The sequence below is a fragment of the Arachis hypogaea genome, chromosome 3, assembly GCF_003086295.3.
Source record: "Arachis hypogaea cultivar Tifrunner chromosome 3, arahy.Tifrunner.gnm2.J5K5, whole genome shotgun sequence".
NCBI classification, from domain to species: domain Eukaryota; kingdom Viridiplantae; phylum Streptophyta; class Magnoliopsida; order Fabales; family Fabaceae; genus Arachis; species Arachis hypogaea.
Window position 1 is genome coordinate 42,435,442 of NC_092038.1, and position 21,273 is coordinate 42,456,714.

General features: G+C 29.5%; 2 protein-coding genes and 1 pseudogene across 53 annotated transcripts; all 3 read right to left on the reverse strand.

The window, feature by feature from the left end:
* Positions 1 to 1,968: 1,968 nt before the first annotated feature.
* Positions 1,969 to 2,904, reverse strand: LOC112790371 (small ribosomal subunit protein uS5w-like; annotated as a pseudogene).
* A 325-nt stretch (positions 2,905 to 3,229) lies between these two features.
* On the reverse strand, positions 3,230 to 7,353 carry LOC112790373 (uncharacterized). Of its 3 annotated transcripts, none has more exons than XM_025832733.3 (7): positions 6,911 to 7,353; positions 5,330 to 5,775; positions 5,015 to 5,167; positions 4,590 to 4,736; positions 3,944 to 4,096; positions 3,670 to 3,792; positions 3,230 to 3,475 (listed from the first exon to the last, which is right to left on the reverse strand). In XM_025832733.3, exons 2-7 carry the CDS (start codon positions 5,486 to 5,488, stop codon positions 3,398 to 3,400), a joined length of 813 nt encoding a protein of 270 aa, XP_025688518.1. In that variant the 5' UTR covers positions 5,489 to 5,775; positions 6,911 to 7,353; the 3' UTR covers positions 3,230 to 3,397. The 3 variants fall into 3 exon arrangements, with proteins under 3 accessions (XP_025688518.1, XP_025688520.1, XP_025688519.1); XM_025832735.3 differs by having other exon boundaries at positions 5,330 to 5,795; XM_025832734.3 differs by having other exon boundaries at positions 5,330 to 5,805.
* A 1,601-nt stretch (positions 7,354 to 8,954) lies between these two features.
* Positions 8,955 to 20,295, reverse strand: LOC112790374 (lysine histidine transporter 1). Of its 50 annotated transcripts, none has more exons than XM_072232895.1 (15): positions 19,909 to 20,291; positions 19,634 to 19,784; positions 19,393 to 19,464; positions 18,966 to 19,249; positions 17,863 to 17,895; positions 17,376 to 17,437; positions 16,767 to 16,844; positions 13,074 to 13,132; positions 12,176 to 12,345; positions 11,601 to 11,984; positions 10,959 to 11,352; positions 10,110 to 10,215; positions 9,905 to 9,996; positions 9,743 to 9,811; positions 8,955 to 9,360 (listed from the first exon to the last, which is right to left on the reverse strand). In XM_072232895.1, the coding sequence occupies exons 8-15, from the start codon at positions 13,089 to 13,091 to the stop codon at positions 9,262 to 9,264; spliced, it is 1,332 nt and encodes a 443-aa protein (XP_072088996.1). In that variant the 5' UTR covers positions 13,092 to 13,132; positions 16,767 to 16,844; positions 17,376 to 17,437; positions 17,863 to 17,895; positions 18,966 to 19,249; positions 19,393 to 19,464; positions 19,634 to 19,784; positions 19,909 to 20,291; the 3' UTR covers positions 8,955 to 9,261. The 50 variants fall into 50 exon arrangements, with proteins under 50 accessions (XP_072088996.1, XP_072088997.1, XP_072088994.1 ...); XM_072232896.1 differs by having other exon boundaries at positions 17,863 to 17,981; XM_072232893.1 differs by lacking the exon at positions 17,376 to 17,437.
* Positions 20,296 to 21,273: the final 978 nt, after the last annotated feature.

Consider the following 21,273-nt stretch of genomic DNA (forward strand, 5'->3'; position numbering starts at 1 on the left):
TTAAAATATATTATTTAAAAATATAATAAAAATAATTAACAAATATTATATTTTTAATAAATAATAAAAAAATTATATTTAATAAATAATTTATTTGATCTGAATTTTTTAAAGACATTTGAATAAATATTTAAGATATATATAAAAAAAGTTTGTAAAAAAATTAATCTCTAAATTTTCTTTTTATGTTTCAAACAAATATAGTCATTTACACTAAAAAAATTCACTTTACATAAAATTATAAAATTTTAAAAATAAAAAATTTATTTTTCTAATAATAATTATAAAAATTTTATTTTTAAATTTTTTTAGAATATATATTTAATATTTAATATTTTTATTACGTTTTTTAATTTTTGAGAGCTTATTTATTATTAGCTTATTTTAAAACTAAAGATAGTTTACTTTATTTAAAAATATTAGATTAAAAATATATTATTGAATTATTAGACTCAAAGTGGACTAATAACTAATATCGACAAAAGATAATAAATTTTTTCAACTCTTAAATTTTTTTGTTTGAATATAACATTTTTTATGAATAATATATAGTATCAATTAATATATTTATTATTATTAAATATAATATATATAAAATCTAAATTAATATCAATAAATTAAAATTCTTATCTCTTTGTTTAATAATTAATAAGAATATATTGATAGAAAATCATATTGGTAGAAATCTAAATTAATACTGTATTTACTAATAACTAACATGTATATATGAATGACATTTGTGTGGAAACAAATCATTTTGATAAGAGAAAGTCTAGGGAGCCAATAGTCTAAGCGTACAATGTGTACAATGGAGGTTTAGGAAGTATTAGAGATATGACCATTAGTGTTACATTGTTCTATTAGGTTACGCTTTTGGGATGAGTGGTTGTTCGATTCTTGGTGAACTCCAAAAATAGTTTAATTTTCTATTGAGATGTTTATTATCCTTGGTATCCAGATGGTTATCCTTGGTATCCGGATGGTTATTCTAGATAGTATGGTGATGTTCATTTTATTCATGGATCAAAGATTTAGTCCATTGTACACATTGTATATTTAGTCCATTGACTCCCTAGCACTACTCTTTTGATAAATCTACATGCTATGCAGAAATGTGTGCTGAAAACTTTGAAAGATACCAAAAAGAAATTTTGACTAAAATGGCGCATAATCGGCCATCTTTTTTCCCCGGATCCCATATGGCCACATCCCCTTCATCTCTCTTCTTCCCTCCTTTCCTAACAACTATGAATTCTCTCTCCTCCGTTGGACAACTATGAGTTCTCTCTTCTCCGTTGGTGACCTCTCATTTTCTCCATTTGCCATCTTTTCTCCTACAAAGTTTTTAGTTTTACTCTGATTTTGGTGTGTCTATGCATATATCTTTATATATATTTTTAGAACTCATGTTGTTTTAGCTGGTTCAATCTGTGGACTATACTTGTGAGTGAGGAAATGTTAAATTGATGATTTTGAACACGAACCATACATGCTATACACGACCACCTAATTTAATTTGTTTAAAATATCTAGTCTTACTGATTTACTATATTACATTTTTAGAAAATTAATATACTCTTTTAATTTTATTATGACAATTTTAATATACTCATTTGTTTAAAATAATTTCATCTATTTATACAATTTTTAATAAAATTATTTTGTGTGTGTTTATCTTTCATAGATTACCTAAGAATTCAACAATTGATATGAATTTGTGTCTATTTTTCGTGATAAAATAACCAATGTTGGATATGTGCACAATCTCTAAGTGGTTTGTGACCCGACTCACATTAAATAATGCTATGAAAGAATAATTTAAAATTATTTTATTTAACTTAATAAATATAATTTCATAGGTGTAATATGTATAATTACATATTTATAACCTTTAATATTATAAGTTATTCTGAGTAATTATTAAATACAAACAAAAGGCAAAAAAAAAAAAAAAACAGTGAGATCGAATTTTGTTGTATGTTAATTAATTTGAAATTGGGTGCACGCAGTCTGTTGATTTATTGAAAAAAATGGTGAACATAAATGCCAAGAAATGGTAAAGATTAAGCTCGACCCTTTCATCCTCCAAGATGAGAGAGCCTTGGCTGTTGGCTTGGCAAGTAGATCAGTGTGAAATTTCCAAAGAAATGGTGGATCCTCTAGAAGAAGTAAATACATCATCAATCCCTGCAAATTGCAAGACCTTCTTGGAACCCTAACAGCAACAATTCTAAAACCACGAGGAGCAGGCACCATACGGACAGTGACGGAACCACAATTTTCGGTGACCTTGCAGAGAACGGTGTGTGGCTTTCCAATCTTGTTACCCCAATAACCTCTCCTCACAGGAATCACCGAAAGTTTTGCCAATATAATGGCACTGCAAATGGCAGTTGCCATCTCCTTGCTGCACTTAACACCGAGTCTGACGTGACCGTTGGTATCACCGACAACGACGAAGGGCTTGAAACGGGTTTTTTGACCGGCACGTGTTTGTTTCTAAACGGGCATGATCTTCATGACTTCATCCTTCAAAGAAGGACCAACCAATGTGTCAACGATTTGGTGCTCCTTGATTCGGAGATAGCGGAGGTAGATTTGTTCGAGGCTACTGAACTTTCCCCCTTTCATGAGGCGACCCAGCTTCGTCACTGGAACCTACTTCTCCTCTTCCTTGCGGCATCCACCGCCCCTGCGATGCCCACCGCAGCCCTGTTGCCCCGACCACCGCGGCCTCTGAAGCCATGCTCGAATCTGCCACGATCTACGCTGCCCGCGTTCAGCCATTGATGAGAGAGAAGAAAGATAAATGTAGGGTTTGGAATTAGGAGGATGGTGGTGTGAAATAAAATTAAAGGATAGAGCAAGGATAATTTAAAAATTTTATTTAATTTTTTAAGATTTAGTTAATTTTGTATGTAAAAATTTATTTTTTATAGGTATAATTTTAATTTCTATTTTTTATGGATAAAATTGTTGGCATCTAAATCTTTCATAGGTAGAAATAATTATTTACTCATATATATATATATATATATATATATATATATATATATATATATATATCTGAAAATAAAATATAATTCTAAATAAATATAACAAATCATAAATAATTTATTATTTAATTTTCAAAAATTTAAAATTTTACCGAACTAATGGTGGTGGTAGTAGTGAAGAGAAGTGTAGGAGGAACTGAAATTGGTTAGAGTTAGATGAGAGAAGGGTAAAATTAAAAAAAAAAAGAAATTAATTAAATGTTGACTGGTACAAATTTGACTGTAAGAGTAAAATTGAATCAATCTTTCTATGAAATAAAGTGTATTGGTATCACAACCACATATCGGTCACTGAAACCCAAGACAATGCTATGCAGGAGTAACTTTTGTGGAAAAGGCTTTTAATCTCTGAAGTTGGGTGGCAAATTTTTATCAGTAAAATATTTCTTCCTGACCTCTTCTGCAGTGCAAAATCTTACCTGCGAAAGTGGATTTAACCAAAAGAAAATAAAGATAGGGAAGCATTTAGACTCGATATTTAACACCAAACACTGCGGAAAATAGTAAAAGAGAGTCATCATCTTACATACAATATAATTAAGTAAAATTATAACAGATCTCCTCTTTCTTATAATCATAAATAGAGAGTTAACATAACATGGCTAATGCTCACCAGAGAAACATAGGACTTTAATAAGGGTTTGGCTATCTGCCAAATTGGCTTAAACACAAAAGGGGCATCCACGAATAGTACTTCACCCAATCTCTTGGGATAGTAATAATAGAATACATCAAACTGCAGAAAGTGAAGGAAATACATTAGGTTTTTGGAATGCTCCTTTAGTACAATTTCTTACCAGTGAGGCACTTGCATTCATAAAACACAAATTACACCATGGTAATACATATTTATCAATAAAAAAACTAGTAAGAAAAAATAAATATACCAAGAATGTCAAATATTTAAGATCAGCATTTTCTGTTCCAAAACCTCTGAGATCAACTATTGCAACCATCTGCTCCTTCCCAGTTGGAAGCTTACTCAATGCCTTCTCAACCAAGAAAACACACAATCTTTCATCATCTTTGGGGTCCTGTGCCTAATGATATAATCAGAGGTAAGGTACATCCACTGACAAATAAATGCAATGCAATAAAAGAATGTACTATGGTAAATCCAACATAGTAGACATTCATGGGTCTTGCTTGTGCAAATTGAAATTAAATTGGACATAATTGCGACCATAAATTCATGGCAATTTAGGCAATCTTGTACTCAAATTTAAGAATTATTATGCAGAACATTGCGGCACTTGGAAGCAATGGACGGACAAGGTAGAACAAAGGGAACACAACTATGAGCTAAACATGTAGGCAAGTTCTTAACAAATCAAAGAACCATGGGCAAATGAAAATCATACAAAATAAGCTTACAAAAATTGAAGAACCTGGCTATTCAGTAGAGCAAAGCAATTTGCACTTGCATCCGAGTAGCCATGCTTATTTTCCTCTTATTGTATATATAATTAGAAACAACACAGGCAAACATAAATCAAAATAAAAGATTTCTATTACTGCAACTTCCAGACTTACTTCAGGAAAATGTTTTGAAGCAACCACCATAAGTACAGGTCTGCCATAGATATCTAGAAAGTCATGCACATATGCCTTTCCAGTTTGAGCAACATCTTTAACTGCCTCTTCGGTAAGCTCCGCCACATTAAAGTCTTTACGCCATTTCTTATAGAGTATAAGGAAAGCATAAATCATGTAAAATTTTCAAGCAAGGGCTGTTCACTTGGTTTTGTAGTTGGTACATGGGAAGGTGGAAAACTTGGAATGAAAATCAAATTATGCTTGCTTGCTTAGTTTAGCAAATGATCCATAACAGTTGAGTACAAAATGCACTCAAAATTCACCAACATTTCCACTTTTCCATATTCCAATTAGCAAATGTCACTATCCCTATCATGTTTGCAAAAATTTAGTGATGATGTATATAAGTAGGGAAAGGATACAATGGCTTTAGTCAACTTCTTAACAGCTTCCTTAACAGAGAACTTGCGGTCTTTAAGGAACCATAGTATCATGTCTTCATCATCCCTTCCATTTTTTCCTACAGGGAGGCTATAGTGTTCTTTCTCAAGCTTCTCCTTCACTGCCACAACTAACTACAAAATTCTCAACAGACCCAACCTATAAGTGTGCCTTTAATGAAATTAGTAGCGTTCAATTAATCAATTCTAATATTATCTAAGGTGTGGTCAATTTCAAGAACCCTAAGATAGAAAGGAATGGGAAATTGGAGGAAACAAAAAGAAAAAGAAGAGTACCTTGCGAGACTCATTAGGATCCAAGTCGAGTGGAAAGTTAGAGCTGCGAACGGTGAGATTGGAAAAACGATGAGGATTGGTTGTTACAGGAAGCTTTGACCCAGCGACGGAATAAGGAAGGTGAAGAGTCATGGCTGGGCAAACTCGTAGCAGCAACATTCTGAATTTTTTTTTTCTAGCGGTATAGTTTATTGTGGAAAAGGTGATTGTGGCTGGGAAGTTAGTTAGGATGAAGCTAATAGCAAGAGAGTCGAATTGTGTGGCTGACCAGCTTGCCAGACATGGAGGATGGAGCCCTTGGAGTTGAATGGCTTATTGGCTGCAACCTTCTCAAGACCTGAACCTATCTTGCAGCTGTTGGAGTTTGACCAAGGTTTTGAAAACCGGATCGGTCATCGAACCGCTCAAGTCACTGATTTATTGGTTTTTTGGTCCAACCAGTTCAACTGTAATTCAATTGGAATAACTGTTTTGTACTAAAATAATAAATAAAATATAAATAAACACATTAGAACATATTATAGTCTAATATAAACTTTAAAATGTTATCCAAATTTAAAGCACTACATGAAACGCCATCAACCAAAGTCATAACTTCTCCGGTTATAAGTTTAAAACAAAGCCTATTGTTACTTTAGCTAAGAGCACTCTGGATCGGACAAAAAATAACGTGTTTACTTCTCCAGTTATAAGTTTAAGAGCTTTGTGATATAATAAGAGTATTAAGCACCAACTTATGGCAAAATGTACTATCAAGGATACATATACTCATGTTTTGCGTGTTTGTTGCCACTTTATTTGGCTAATCAAGTTCAGTTTTAAAGTATGAAATCCCAAAGGTTCTAGAAGTTGATTTCTTAACCAATAAATCAAATTGCATAGTGTCACAAAGTTAAATTTTATGTTAAAACATGAGGCTTGTTGGTATTAAGCATAAAGTGAAATTAACAACATTCAAACTTTACACACAATTACTTTTAAGTTGACATATAGTGGTTAATCACATATCATTTCAGTTTTTCCCTGTATTCAACGGTATTGACACGGACGGAAATGATAATCACTTGGTTTCTGAGAGCTAAAACAGTATTACTAAAATGTCAGTAACAATATTATACGAGTTCATTCCAATACACAAATTGTTACATTTTGTGATTAAATTACAAGTATTCCTTTAGGAGGCATTTGTTTTGTTTTTTGGTTTATAACTAGTTCACAGAAACTAACAGTACTTTAAATAGCGAAAAATCAACACATATCAAGAACATGCCAAAGTTTTCAACCCAATTTTAATAAGCTCAGCACAATGATTAACAACACAAAAAAAAAGCACTGAATGAGGCAATGAGCACAACATTTATCACCAAAATACTTCAACAAAATTTAACAACAGCAAAAAAAACAATTTATCAGTATCAATTTATCATCAATCAGTAAGTCATTAACTGAGTTAATCAACCCAGAACAAGCAACAACAAGCTAGTAAGCCTATACCAGAGTTAAAATTTATCATCAAGCAGTGAGCAAAGCCAATCAACCAAGAAAAAGCACCGAGAACTGACTGAGCATCCGAGGCATTACCTTCAGCGAGGGCAGTGACCAGAGATTTGAGGGAGAGCGACGGACGACGGGAAGCTGGCGACGAACACTGGCGAGCTGGCGACGGTCGAAGGGGAGCTGGCGACGAACACGACGGACGTACGACGGCGGAGCAGAACCTGGAGACGCTGGCGTTGGGCGAACGGGAGGGCCTTCGAGCACGGCGAACCAGGAGGATTGGCGAACGACCACGACGAACCAGGCGGCGACGGTGAGACCAACGGCGGAGCGATGGAGGCTAAGGTTTTCAAGGAAGAATGGGGAAGAACTTTGAAAGAAGACCAGGGTTTTCAAGGAAGAATAGCATGGCGAAAGCTTGGAAGGGGAGAGAGAGACTGGTTTCTCAATATCAAAACGGTGTGTTTAGAGTACACTGGCCGGGTCCCGATTAACTCTTCTTGGACCGAATCAATACTTCCAATATTAAATATTAGTTTTGAAAATAAAATACCTATTATACGATAAACTATGCTGAACGGACACTCACATAGACACACGATATGGGACAAGTTTTAAAATTTGATAAAACACGGGGACACACATACACATAAAATATAAAGTATTTATTAGATAAATTGTAATAATATTTTGATATTTTATTCAAATAGTTTGAATTGAATTAAATTTATAATTTTATAAATTAAACAAATTAAATATATATAACAAATCTCAACATCAAATTTTAAATAACCAATAATAAAATAATAAGTTTCGACAAAAATAAAATTAAATAAATAAATCTCATTTTAAATATAAAATATTTATTAAATAATATAATACATAAATAATATAAAAATATGTAATAAATAAAATATATTATAAGTATAATAATAAAATAATAAATTATGTAATTTGGATAGGATTAAATCAGTTTTGTAAAATAGATTTAAAATTCGATCTAATTTATGCAATTTGCAAAAACATAATCCAATTATATCTAAATTAGTGTAATTTTGATCGATTTTTAATTTAAATTAAATTAGATGAGTTTAATTTAAATTGGTTTAGATTTAAACATCTCTAATACTACGTGGTACTAAAATCTCTGCTCTTTCTACAATTAAAATATTATTGCTTAATAGATTTGTTGATATTTGAATAATGACTCCTGTATTGGTATATATTGATATTTATGACTTATATAATACTTTAGTGATGATTTTAAACAAGCTTTAAATTAGAATAATCCGTTTAAACATTAAAAAGACATAAAAGATCAGCCCTGTTTTCATGTCTATTTTTTATTATGAGAATTGTAGTTGTTAGTACAATTGATGTTAAAGTTATTTACAGATTAATTTATACACACAAAAAAATGATCTAACTAACTCCAGAACTATATAAATTTAGAGTAAATAGCAACTCCAAAAAAAGAATTTTTAAAATGTGTGATTAAAAAATCAAAATAAATTATTTCACTTTGAAAAACATAAAATAATTTTTTAAATTATCGAGGACAGTAATTTAAAAAATTATGTGGTGATTTAAATATATAATACCTTTAAAAATATTAAAATAATTTAAAATCATGATTTATCAGTAAAATGTAAAATAATTTAAAATATACAATAATATATAATTTAGAATTGAATAATATTAATTATAGAAATTGTGTATGAATTTATTAAAATTACATGATAAATAAAAAATGTGTTTTTATTATTATAATATAAATTATATGTATTTATTTAATAAAAATATAAATTGATAAATATATATAACTATAATATGTTATTTAATATATGCACTTAATAGTTTTTTATACTATAAATATTAAGGTAAAAAAGATAAGACTCCTGAAAGGAATAAATAAACATTACTTATCTTATTAAATAGAAAATTTTGGCTATTTTTTATTTTTGCCATCTACTCAAATAGAGATGCTAAAAATATTTTCTTACGAAAATTTGTGTTAAAAATATATTTTACTTATTTAGCCATATTTTAAAAAAAATACTTTTATAACACATCAAAATCAAACCATAAAATTCATAATCTAATGATAAAAAAAAAAAACATCTTCATATAAAGACAATTGTAAAATCTTCATTATAATATCTACTTTGTTTTTGGTTCCCAAACTTTTGCGGGAAAGGAATATGGATTCTACTCTAATGAAATAACCTATTAGAAGCTAAAAAGGAAGTTCGACCATACTTAAAATGAAATTAGTCTGTTCTTCTAACAATACACTTCACTTAATAAAAGTGTTTTTCTAAAATAGCTAACTAGGTATTTGACTAAAGGGCTAAAAGAAATAGATGAATAAATGTGATGAATAATATTCAAAGTAACATCATCGTTGACGCAACCTCATTTGTGCCAAAAAAAGATCAAGAGAAAAATTTATAATCCTTAGCTTGCAGTATGATCTCTCTCATTGCGCCAATCGAGCCTAAAACCATCAATAATACTCCAAATACGATGCAAAACTGAAACACCATGAAAAAAATTTACAGTCATATATATCGTATAATCGTAAATTTTGTGAGATTTTAATCCATACACTCTTAGTACGTATAAAATAGTACTACACTTATATTTGATTTTTTATTAGTTATTAAGAGCAGTATATATTTATGGAAAAGTCTAGGGGACCAGCAGTTTTATTGAATTTTGGCCAACATGTAACCAGCAGAGGAAGGTGAGCCATTGGATGAAATTTCACATCAATCTTACACCATCAAATCATCATTGATAGCTAATTGATGGCTAACAATCACAAAAATTGCTGGCTCCCTAGCATTGCTCTTTATGCAATATATGGAAATTCAACTATATAGAACTATGAGAAGAATTTTTAAAAATACATACCCAATTTGCACACCAGGATCCGCTAAATCTCTTTGGTTTATAGACTACTAGCCATATTATGCAAGGGAGCTGCGAAAGTTTATTAAATTGAATACCATCAGAGTTTTTTTGTAGGTTACAAAATAATAAATAAATAAAATGGGATTAATTTGATTTCCTTACGAAGTATGTGGTTGGAGCGAAGACAAGTCCTCCTAAGAAGCTAAGGAGCCCACCAAAAAATGGAAATATAATTGCAACTAGCATAGTAAGTGCTGCATGTGAACAAAATTTTCAACGGTGCTATTAGATTCTACTCCCGTATTCATTGAAAAAGAACAACTATATATATATATATATATATATATATATTATGAAGAACACTCACCAACATAAATATTGCGGGAAATGAAACGAAGGTACCAAGTTGGCCTGAAATTCATTCTCCGCACCATGACTGATTCCATCATGTCAAACACCGGAACAGCAAACACCTGACAACATGAGAACTTCTTAGTGCTCTTGGGAACTCTTGTATTCATTTATTAGTTAAATGATAAGTCATTAATAAATATTTATAACAAAATTACTTTCACCGTATGTAGCATAAATTAATTAGAGAAGATAAATCCTCTTATTTATTCTAAGAGCACCTATACAAATGACTGAATATTATATATCCTATCCAGATAATAAATTATGATAATGATGTAATACATCTATATTTTTACAGTGAAAGGATACAATGAACCCTTTCCGCTATATATAAGTAAACTCTTAAAAAATACTATAAATACATAAAAAAATAGCCATCAAATTAATTATTAAACTAAAATATATAAAAATAATTTAAATAACATATGTATTTATAAAAAAAAATCCAAAATATTAATTCATCTATTTAATTATCAAGTTTTGAATTTTTTTATTTTTTATGTTTTTAAAAATTAACATATAATTTGAAGTTTTTACTCTTTTAATTATTAGGAGAATAAGTAGGAAGATGAATTATGATTTTTAATTATTTTTTGTAAAAATATATATTAACTAATTTAGTGACTAATTTTTAGTGTACAAATAAATTTTTTAAACAGAAATTTGATAGCTAGCTAGTGACTTATATTCATTTAAGTTTGTGTGTAAACAAAAATTATAAAACTAAAAGATACGTGAAGCCCAATATGGAACCCTAAACTAGCAAATAAATTAACACATCTTTAGTGTAAGTGAAATGTACCTGATAACTTCCGGTGACATGAATAACGACAAATATATTGGCAACGGCGGTGAGCCAGTGGGGTTTGTCGAGGGACATGAGGATGTTATCAGTAACAGAGTTTCCAAAAGCCCAGTAGCCAAAGATTGCAACAGGGAAGTAGCACAAACCCACAACAATGTAAGCAGCAATCATTCCCTTCCACATGGCCTTCTTTGAAGGCTTCTCTGGCGTCGAAGGAACTGTTGCTTGGATCTCAAGCAACACATTGTGTGCAGCATACCCAAATGCTATGGTCCCCAAACCGGTAAAGAAGTCGAAAACGTTTCCTGTCGTAGTTGAAGATCTTCCATCATATTTCACATCTGGTAAGGCACCTTTATGAGCCGAACTTGTCCATGCAATCGTTGAGTAGCTGCAATTTTCAAACATGTAACTAATCAAGTTCTTAACTAATATAATTAATTACCAGACTAATATTATCTTAGCATACAATATATATAAACTTTTAGGCTGTGTTTGGATATTGTATCTAGCACAGAAATACAAAGATAAAAAACAGAAAAACAGACATACATATAATGACTGATTTTTATCTTCTTGTGTTAGGCTCAAAAACAAGATCGAAACAGAGTCTTAATTAATAAATAAATATGTGATTACCAGATGGACATGACGGCTGCAGAAATAGATACACCAATGATGGAATTGAAACTGGGGAGATGCGAGAGGAAAAACTGAAGGCTTGCAAAGATCATAATGAAGTAAGTGGTCCTAATTGGCTTACAGTCTTTGCAAAGAATCTGATGGGCCTTCTTCAAGGAATTTCCACCAGTAATCATGTAAATTATATCTGTGCCAATATCCACTATGAGTGTTTGAGGCACCACAATCCATAAACCTAGCTTCTCTCCGAAGGCATATTGCCCTAATTCATGGTACCTATCAAACCTCTTCCCAGACTCAGCCTCGTGCATCTCAATCATCTGCCATGCCGTGTATAATGTGCATATCCACGAAAGCACCAAAACCGTGATGCCAGGACCCCTAAGAGGAAGAATATTTTTATACAAAAAGATATAAAGTTACATCTTTAATATATTTATTAAAGAAAATTATAAATTTTAATTAGTAGTAATGTTCATACACTATAGCTGAATCTTGTATTAAAAAAGAAAATCTCAATTAGAAAAATAAAGTTAATTGATGAGGGAGATGGATGAAAGGAATAAACAAACCATCCAAGTTGAGACATGGCATAGGGAAACCCAAGCACTCCAGCTCCAACCAAAGCAGTGACATTGTGAAAAGCACTGTACCACCACTTTCCATTCCTGGACCTCGTCACTGCGAGCCAATTATTGATATCTTTATTATTATCTTCCATCTTCTCTTTTTCTCTATTCAGCTGTGTTCAATCAAGAGAACTTCAACCAACTGCATGTGTTCAGCAGTAACACTATTTTTATATTGATATTCTGTTGACAAAAGATAACAAAAGATTAAAAAAAACGTCTTTCCTTTTATAACGGATAAGATTTTGTAAATCTTTTTTGTTTTTGTTTTAATTTAAGTAATTCTTTATTTATTCATCTTTATAATTATTATCTAAAATTTCAACTTAAAAAGATTCAAACATCACTCTGATTTTTTTGTCAAGATAAAATTCCAATGACACTTAACTTTTATTAATATCTTTTTTAAGGACTTGTTTGAGTGAACTTCTACAAAAAGATTCTTTTTCAAGTTATCTTTTTTCAAAAGATCTTATAGAAAAATAAAAATAATTTTATATTTGAATAACTCATACAAAAAGATCTTTTTATTTATCAATTATATTTGGGTATAACTATATAAAAGTATATTTTTGTTTATTTATTACGTGAAAAACATCTTTTTTTTTTAAAAAAATTTTAAAAACGATGTAAATTGTAGCTTCTCAAAAAAAATTTTTTTTTTATTTTTCTAGTGCTTTTACTTTTACTACTAAAAATTTACCAAACACGTTAAAAAATTAAAAAAATCTTTTTCACAAAAAAAATATATTTTTTTATCAACTTAATAGTACCCAAACAAACACTAAATAATTTTATCTTTTTTAACTTTCTTTTTTTAAAAAACTTACATAAAAATTACCTTCCTTGTAGATGACATAAGAAAAATCTACCTTTTCCACATAATTTTGATCCTTCATTCTATGAAATTAAAATACAATATGTATTAAAAATTGATATTAATAAACAAAGCGGTAAATACTTTTCAACTTAAAATTTCCTTTCATCTCATACAAAGTAATTAATAACACTATTTTATTTTCTTCTTTTAATAGTCAAATATATCAATCCATGGAGTTTCGGTTGGATAAAATTGGTGTACATAAAAATAAATTAAAATTTGCTTAAGATATGACTAGTGGCTCAATAGACACGGTTTTTCTATTATTTTTAAGAGATTAATTTTTACATTTTTATTTTTAAAATTATAAATTTAATAAAATAATTTAAAAATTAAAAATAAAAAATATTTTAAAATAAATATAAAAATTTTATAAATTATTTAAATTTTAGAACGTATAAAATTTATAAATTTAAATTAAATAAGATATTAAAAAAATTATTATATGTAACAAAATCAAGATAAACATTTATAAAATAATTATTTATAAACATTAAATAAGTTTATCTATTTATTTTTTAATAGTATTTAATTTAAAGCAAAGATAAAAATTATATTTAAAGTATTCTTTATTTTCATGCATAATTCTAAATTTTATATTCAATTTATTTAATTATCTTTAATTTTATTACTCTTTTAAAATTAGAAATTTATATTTTTATTATATTCTTTCATTATATCATACACTATTATTTTCTTTGACTATTATTCTCTATATACATACCTGTGATTGTCTCACCGCAATTGTTATATTGCTTTATTCTCCTTTTTCATTTTCATTTTTTCCTCCCACATTCTCTTCACCCAATTGTAATTAATTATCACCAAATACCAATATAACCATTCATTCTGTTAACTTTTATGAGTTGTTAAAGTGTTATTAAAAGAATTCGTTTTTGTGTCTTTTGAATATCTAGATGTATAAAAATAATAGTTTTTTCTTAATGTGCATGTTAAGTAATTTTATTGTTCTATTAAGAAAAAATTTAAAACATAAAGCATTAAAAAATTTTGTTCAAATTATCAAAATTTAATATTAGTAATCCTAAAAATTAATATCAAAATATATTATTTTTAACTAATATAATAAAAATAGTGTATTATTGTAAGTTTTTGACAAATAATTATAAATTTAAGTTACAATTTAATATAATACCTTAGAACATAATGTTGTCATTACTTTTTATATTTGTCTGCTATTATATAAGTTTCAGGTTTGTTTTATTGTGCACATTAATTAAACTATACTTTATTATTTCATTTTGTATGTTTTGAAATAATGCGACCGTACTATAAAGATAACATTAGTTTTCATAACTAATCCGAATCCTTTTACTATTTTGTTTGTCATTTAAGTGCTTGTTTGGGTGCCATTATTTTGATAAAAATATCTTTTTTAAAAGAAATATCTTTTTTTATTTTTTAGTGTTTTTGGCAAATTTTTAGTAACAAAAGTAAAAACACTAAAAAAATAAAAAAACATCTTTTTTCAAAAAAATCTTTTTTTAAAAAAAATACTTTTATCTTATTTTACCTAAACATAAGGCTTGTTTGGATGAGCTTTTAAAAAAAGATCTTTTTTCAGAGTTATCTTTTTCTAAAAGATCTTATGAAAAAGTAAAAATAATTTTATGTTTGGATATCTCATACAAAAAAATATTTTTATTTATCAATTATAATTACACATAACAATATAAAAATACTTTTTTGTTTATTTATTACATGAAAAATATCTTTTTTTAAAAGAAAAATATCTTTTAAAAAAAGATGTAAATACAGCTTCTCAAAAAATGTTTTTCTTAATTTTTCTAGTGCTTTTACTTTTACTACTAAAAATTTGCCAAACACGCTAAAAAATTAAAAAAAGGGATCATTTTTCATTGAAAAAAAATCTTTTTTTAATCAATTTTTAGCGCCCAAACAAACACATAATTGATAGATAAAAAGATCTTCTTACATGAGATAACCAAAATAAGCTCACTTTTGCTTTTGTAAAAGATTTTTTAAAAAATATCATTTAAAAAAAAATCTTTTTCGAGAATGACACCCAAGTCCTAAATACTATCTATAAAAAATTACTTAAAAGTAAAATACTATATAAAGAAAGATAGAAAACTTTTGAATTTATACTTCTGGTTTGTTTCTAAATTTCTCACTTAATATTACTCAAATTTAATAGGTTGATGATAGTGATTCTTTTTTATTAGTTAAAAAATTTCATATATCTCTCTCTTTATTTTATTGAAGTTTTTTTAGGTCAAAATATTTTTAACTTCTATAATTAGTATTTTTTAAATTATCTAGTGCATAAAATGTAACATCTTTTCATTTTATTTTGAAAGTTTCATGTTTTTTTTTTATATCAAAACATCACGGTTTATTATATTATGAATAAATTACCATTTATATCCATGAAAGATACAAACGCTGACAAATGTATCCATATAAGAATAAAACGACAATTGTACCCACGAAAGATAGCTTCCGTGTGCCAAGAATACCCTAACAGACCAATTGTGTAAACTCTTGGCACACGAAAGCCATCTTCCGTAGTTATAATTGTCGTTCTATTCTTATATGGGTACATTTGTCAGCATCTGTATCTTTTATAGGTACAAATGGTAATTTATTCTTATATTATTATATATTATCTTTGTACCACAAAACAAAAAATAAAATTTTATATCTTCTTGTTACTTATTTTATTTTATTTTGGTTATCTAAATTAGCATGTATGTTACAACTTATTTTCTATTATTTATGCAATATTTTTACAATATTTTTTCTATTTCCAATCAATATTCATTTAAAAAATCATCTTTAAATCCTAAGCCATGTAACACAAAGGTCATTGCATCCATATTTTCAAAAGTTTCAAAAAAATAAAAGCTTCTCGTATTTTTATAGTTAGTTAAATGAACAAATAACAACGATAACATCATAATTTTAATGAATAAAGTAAAATAATTTATCAATTTTTGTTAAATTATTAATTTTAGTTACACTTAAAAGTGAATAATAATACTTTAAAAATAACTAAAAGAATTCCAAAAGTCTTGTGTGTGAATCAACATGTACTTAAAATATTATGTGAAAAAAAAAATATAAACATTAGGGTAGTCAATAAGTAATTACAGAAGAATAAAAAAGAGAAAAAAATAATTGTGAATTTTAAGAGTTGAAACGGTAATAAAAAGGAAGAAAAATTTAGATATTTGTTGGGTTATTCCTCTTGAATAGGATAGAGTTGAACAAAAATATAAAGATTGTAATTTAAAAACATATGTAAAGACAATTAGAAAATAATTTGATACTAAATTGATATGTTTTTGAAGAGAACCCTCGAATAAATAAATAAATAATATTAAAGATTTTTCCCAATACTCAGCTTGTCATGATTTTAACTAATTAGAAGATCCCAAACACACAATTATTTTAAGTATTTTAATTTAGTTTCACTACTCATATAATAGTATTATTCGGAAGAACACCTAATATTAGGATCTAAACACATTTTTTAATAAAAAAGAAGAAAAGAACTCTACTTTTTATAAGAGCAATAAGTTCATAATAGAATGTAAAAATCAGTGTCCCATTTTCCAAGAGGGAAAACACAAAAATACTAAATAGGTTAAATGTATATGTAGAAAATACCATATCAAAGAGATCCAAACAAACTTGATTATCCTCAAACTCCACTTTTGTTCAATCAACACCATGTAATTCATAGTCCTAAAACAAGAGAAGTAAATTGCAATAAAGTTATAGCACAATAACACTGATAGACAACTAGCAGGAGCAACCAATAAACTAATTAACATCATTTATAACTAAACAGCTGTATGAAATTGTCCATCATAGCTTTTAGGTTTAACTTTAAGTCAACAGCTTTGGCAGAACCTAAGATGCAATTTTAATCGTTATTGATTATATCAAATGTTATCCTCATCAATTATCAAGTAAAAGAACACTTGCCCACAGCAAAGACGAACAATTAAGAGAATCCATAACACAACAAAAATTGAAACTCTAAAGGAAAAATCCCTATTCATTCATCCAAATTTAAAATAATTGGATACATTCTCTAACCAAAGAAAATATTTAAAAGGCATAATTGAACATAATAATCACATTTAATTTTTCATTAGCTCCACAATAGCTTAAAGGTCTTAATCTATTGAAATCTTCTTGACCTATTCCAAAAAAATTGAGAAAAAGCAAGACCCTCCCAAAACAAACTTGATAAACAGTGAACTAACTCACCAACAGAGTCCCACAAACCCAAATTCATGGTGCTCCCATCCACAATAAGCATTTACCAAGTCCTACAATAGGTAATCCTACTTGTGATTATGATTAGTTTATAAATATAAAAGGCTCCAACAACAGTATAGCCTCTGGGACTTCAGCACTGAAGTTCAATGCATAGTTATTTTCAATTTCCTTACACAAAATGGTATTATTATAAAGAGGCTAAATTTTCCTTTCAAAAAATCTTCACTTTCATAAACTTAGTTTAAAATTCCAAAATATTCTTCATCCTTTTTTTTTATAAATCAAGAAGCAAAATCTCTTTATTATAAAGACAAAATCTTTAAGCAAAGCAAACCTACAATCAAACACACATTTGGAATCTAAACTAAATTTTAACAATTGTACTATTGTGCCCCTAATTTTCTGAATTTCCAACAAACAACATATAATTTACAATTCAAATATAAATTCCAAAATTGTGAAATTGGCCACTTACAATTAACAACATTGTCCAATCTTTTGTTTCCTTCTGTTAAAGAGTGCATTAACATAGAATGTAAAAGACATTAGCAGGTTGAAATAGCAAGATATGCACAAGATAGACCTACGAATAACCTGAACCAAATGTGAGAGAAAAAAGTAAAATATGTGAACAGGGCATTGAAAGCAACTACCAAAGTATAGGTAACAATGCACTTGAATGTTGAAAGTTGCTTTTCATTTATTTGGTTAAGGAACGGACCATGAATTCAGAGAATTACCTATCTTTGGCTAGGGATTTCATATTCTGGAGTTCATTGCAGTGGAGTGGATGTAGGAGATAGATAGTAAATACTGCACCATATGCTTTTGACACTAAAGGATCGTCAAGATCCTTTATGGCTAGCTCTTTTTCCAAAAGGAACCAATTATATGCATTACCCCTTAATCTTATTTATCATATCCATGGTAGTTCTCATATTGAAATATGATGAAAAGGTTGAAAAAAAAAAAAACAGAGGCCAAATACTAAAACAAATTTTATAAGAAAACAACACAATGAGCTAGAAAGTGATGAGAAAACTGTGACTCTCGCAGCAACGAAATGGAAATTTGAAATTGAAAATTCAGGACAAACAGAATAAAAACCAAAAAAAGCAGAGAAAAAACAAAAGAAAGAATTGTAAGAAAACAGATCAAAATATATATAGCAACATTTTCCACCAATTTTGACACCCAAAAGAGGTAAATTGAATGGATTTTAGGATTTGTTATTTGTGCAACCCAATTCAATAACTTCAATCCGTGTTAATATCATTATAGTATATAGCAAGATTGGAAGTTCTATTATGTGTACTTAAAAAAATGACTACCATTTATTATGATACAAATAATAATAATAACTCATTTGACTGATACATATAAATTTTAAAGCACAAGATATCTGTTAAGAACTTAAGATTGCTTAAAATTGAAAATTCAAGTCTTTTTTAAATAGTAAATACATTAAAAATAATAAAACAAAAGAATCAAAATTCAGAGCATGTTGCTTAAAATGAGTTTATAGAGTGTGAATATCTTAAATATGATCGGCCTCTGAAGTATTGAGAAAAACTATACCTAGATTTGAATCTCTGAACTACTGCCCCAGTGCCCCTGAACCAGCGACCCTCTCTGTTTTCTGCTTATTATCAAAACCGTGGTATCCAGGACTACCATCTCTGGCCGTCGCAACGGTAGCTGGGATACCAGAGCTTGATGCCACACCCCCATGTCCCACTGCCACTGCTGCCTTTGTGGTCCACCTCACTGCAACCGATCTCATAACTCTCCTCTTTCCCCCAACATCGCACTTCCTAGCAGCTGCAGCTACTCCATCAATGTAGGTGTCGATGATCTGCCTCCTTTCAGGGTTCATGATCATCCGAAAATCATATTATAATGGTAAGAGAATATTATTCATCAAATTCTTCTCATTTCTGACGATAAATAAATTTTAACTGAATATATTCTCTGAGAAGTGAGAAAGAAACCGAATAATTCTTACCTTAACAAAATTAAAATGTTCCTCCTGTTGTTGCACCCTCTTCACTTTATCCTCTTGCTTTTTCCTTTCCATCTAACAGAAAATCGAAAAAAATCTCTATTCATGAAGACGGAGTCCAAAAAAATAATTAAAATTATTTAAAAAACTACTATAAATTACATAATAGAAAACCAAATCCAATCTAATGCCTACAATTTCTAGGATACATGAGAAACCCTAAATCAATCTAAACCCTACTAACCTCCGATATCTAATCAAAGATCTTCACCACCGACATCATCAGATCGGAGAATCAGAAGGAAGAGAGAAATCGAACTTGTAAAGCTAAATTTCTTTCAGTCACTCCCACAAATCTCTCCCAGAAATCGGTACTCATCTCTCCAAACCCTAACCTAATAGCACGAGAGAGATATAGCAGAAAAATGTGGCAAATAGTAAAAAATTAAATCAAACAACACAAAAAGAGAAATGAAAAAAAGGAATAAACCAATGAATCAATCAAAATAGAATGCTCACCGGCCTGAGCAGGAGGAACAGGCTTAGAAGCCAACTGAGTTTGCTGCTGCTGAGCCGCCGCAGCTGAACCCTTCTTGAGTGGAGACGCAGCTGCCGCCGCTGCGATTTGCTGTGGGGTCCTCAGCTTCGTCACCTCATAGCGATTGGTGGTCTCAGAACAATGGAAGAAGAAACTGGCGAAGATTGAAGAGACATACGAACTGGAAAGAGGAAAACCGGGTTGAAGAGGTAAGGTCTGGGAGCGAGAGCGGGAGAGAGAAAAACTGAAAAAGAGACGACGCATAGAGAGTCTGTAACGAAGTAATGGCATAAGGGAGAGAGAGAGCAGCTTCCTTCCCTTTCGCTTTTCTTTTTTATTTAATTAGAACAGATTAATTATTTACAAAAGCATTTAAAATTGGTGGATAGTATTTATTTGCGTCAGAAAAAACAACAGTTACTTGATGATTATAATAATATTCTAGTGTAAGAAGAGCTTCTATGGTTCCAAAAGTCCAGAGAGCAATGGGTAAGGTTTGAGAATAGAAATACAAGATTCTTTCATATTCAAATTCTTGTGCCAAAAAAGCATAATAAGATTTATGGCCTTTTTTTCAAGGATGGAGTGTAGGAAACTGATCCAGAAGTTCTGAGTCAAGAAGCGGAGTCTTTCTATAAAAGCTTATTCTGTCATTTGGATGATGTTGATTTGGGTTGCCTTGGTGATGTGTCTCTTCCTTCTCTGAATGAGGAAGTTTGCAATAATCTTACGGCACCAATTACTATGGAGGAAGTTACAACAGCTGTTTTTTACATGAATTTTTTTAAGCTCCGGGTCCTGATGGATTTCAAGCTTTCTTCTTCAAAGAATATTGGAAAATTATTGGTCTTGATGTTTGGAAGATGGTTAAGCAGGTATTCTCCGGTGTTACTCTTGATCCGAGAATGTTGGAGACTTTACTAGTTCTTATTCCAAAGGTTGAATCACTGGTATCTATGAAAGATTTCAGGCCGATTAGTCTCTGCAATGTAGTTTACAAAATCATCACGAAGATCCTTGTTAATAGGCTTCGTCCTCATCTTGCGGAGATTGTTGGCCCGCTTCAAGGAGGATTTATTCCGGGACGAGGAACTCTTGACAACATTATTATTGCTCAAGAAGTTCTCCACTTTATGAAGAAGACTAAATCAAAGAAAGGCACATTGGCCTTTAAGATTGATCTGGAGAAAGCTTATGACAAAGTTGACTGGAGGTTTTTATCTCATACCCTTAAGAGCTTTGGTTTTCCTATTCCTACAATTAATTTGATTATGAATTGTGTCACTGCTTCTTCCTTATCTATTCTTTGGAATGGGAATCGTCTGAATAGCTTTACTCCTAGTCGA

Bases quoted from the DNA above. Each gene is read 5' to 3' on its own strand.
- LOC112790373 (XM_025832733.3), bottom strand. From the start codon at position 5,488: ATGTTGCTGCTACGAGTTTGCCCAGCCATGACTCTTCACCTTCCTTAT. The intron at 3,793-3,943 runs GTATATTTATTT...CACTTTCTGCAG, and splicing joins TTAAATATTTGACATTCTTG to TTTGATGTATTCTATTATTA. The intron at 3,476-3,669 runs GTGAGCATTAGC...CCACTTTCGCAG, and splicing joins TAAAGTCCTATGTTTCTCTG to GTAAGATTTTGCACTGCAGA.
- LOC112790374 (XM_072232900.1), bottom strand. The intron at 11,985-12,175 runs GTTTGTTTATTC...TCTTCCTCTTAG, and splicing joins GCCATGTCTCAACTTGGATG to GGGTCCTGGCATCACGGTTT. The intron at 9,812-9,904 runs GTAAGGAAATCA...AAACTTTCGCAG, and splicing joins TCGCTCCAACCACATACTTC to CTCCCTTGCATAATATGGCT.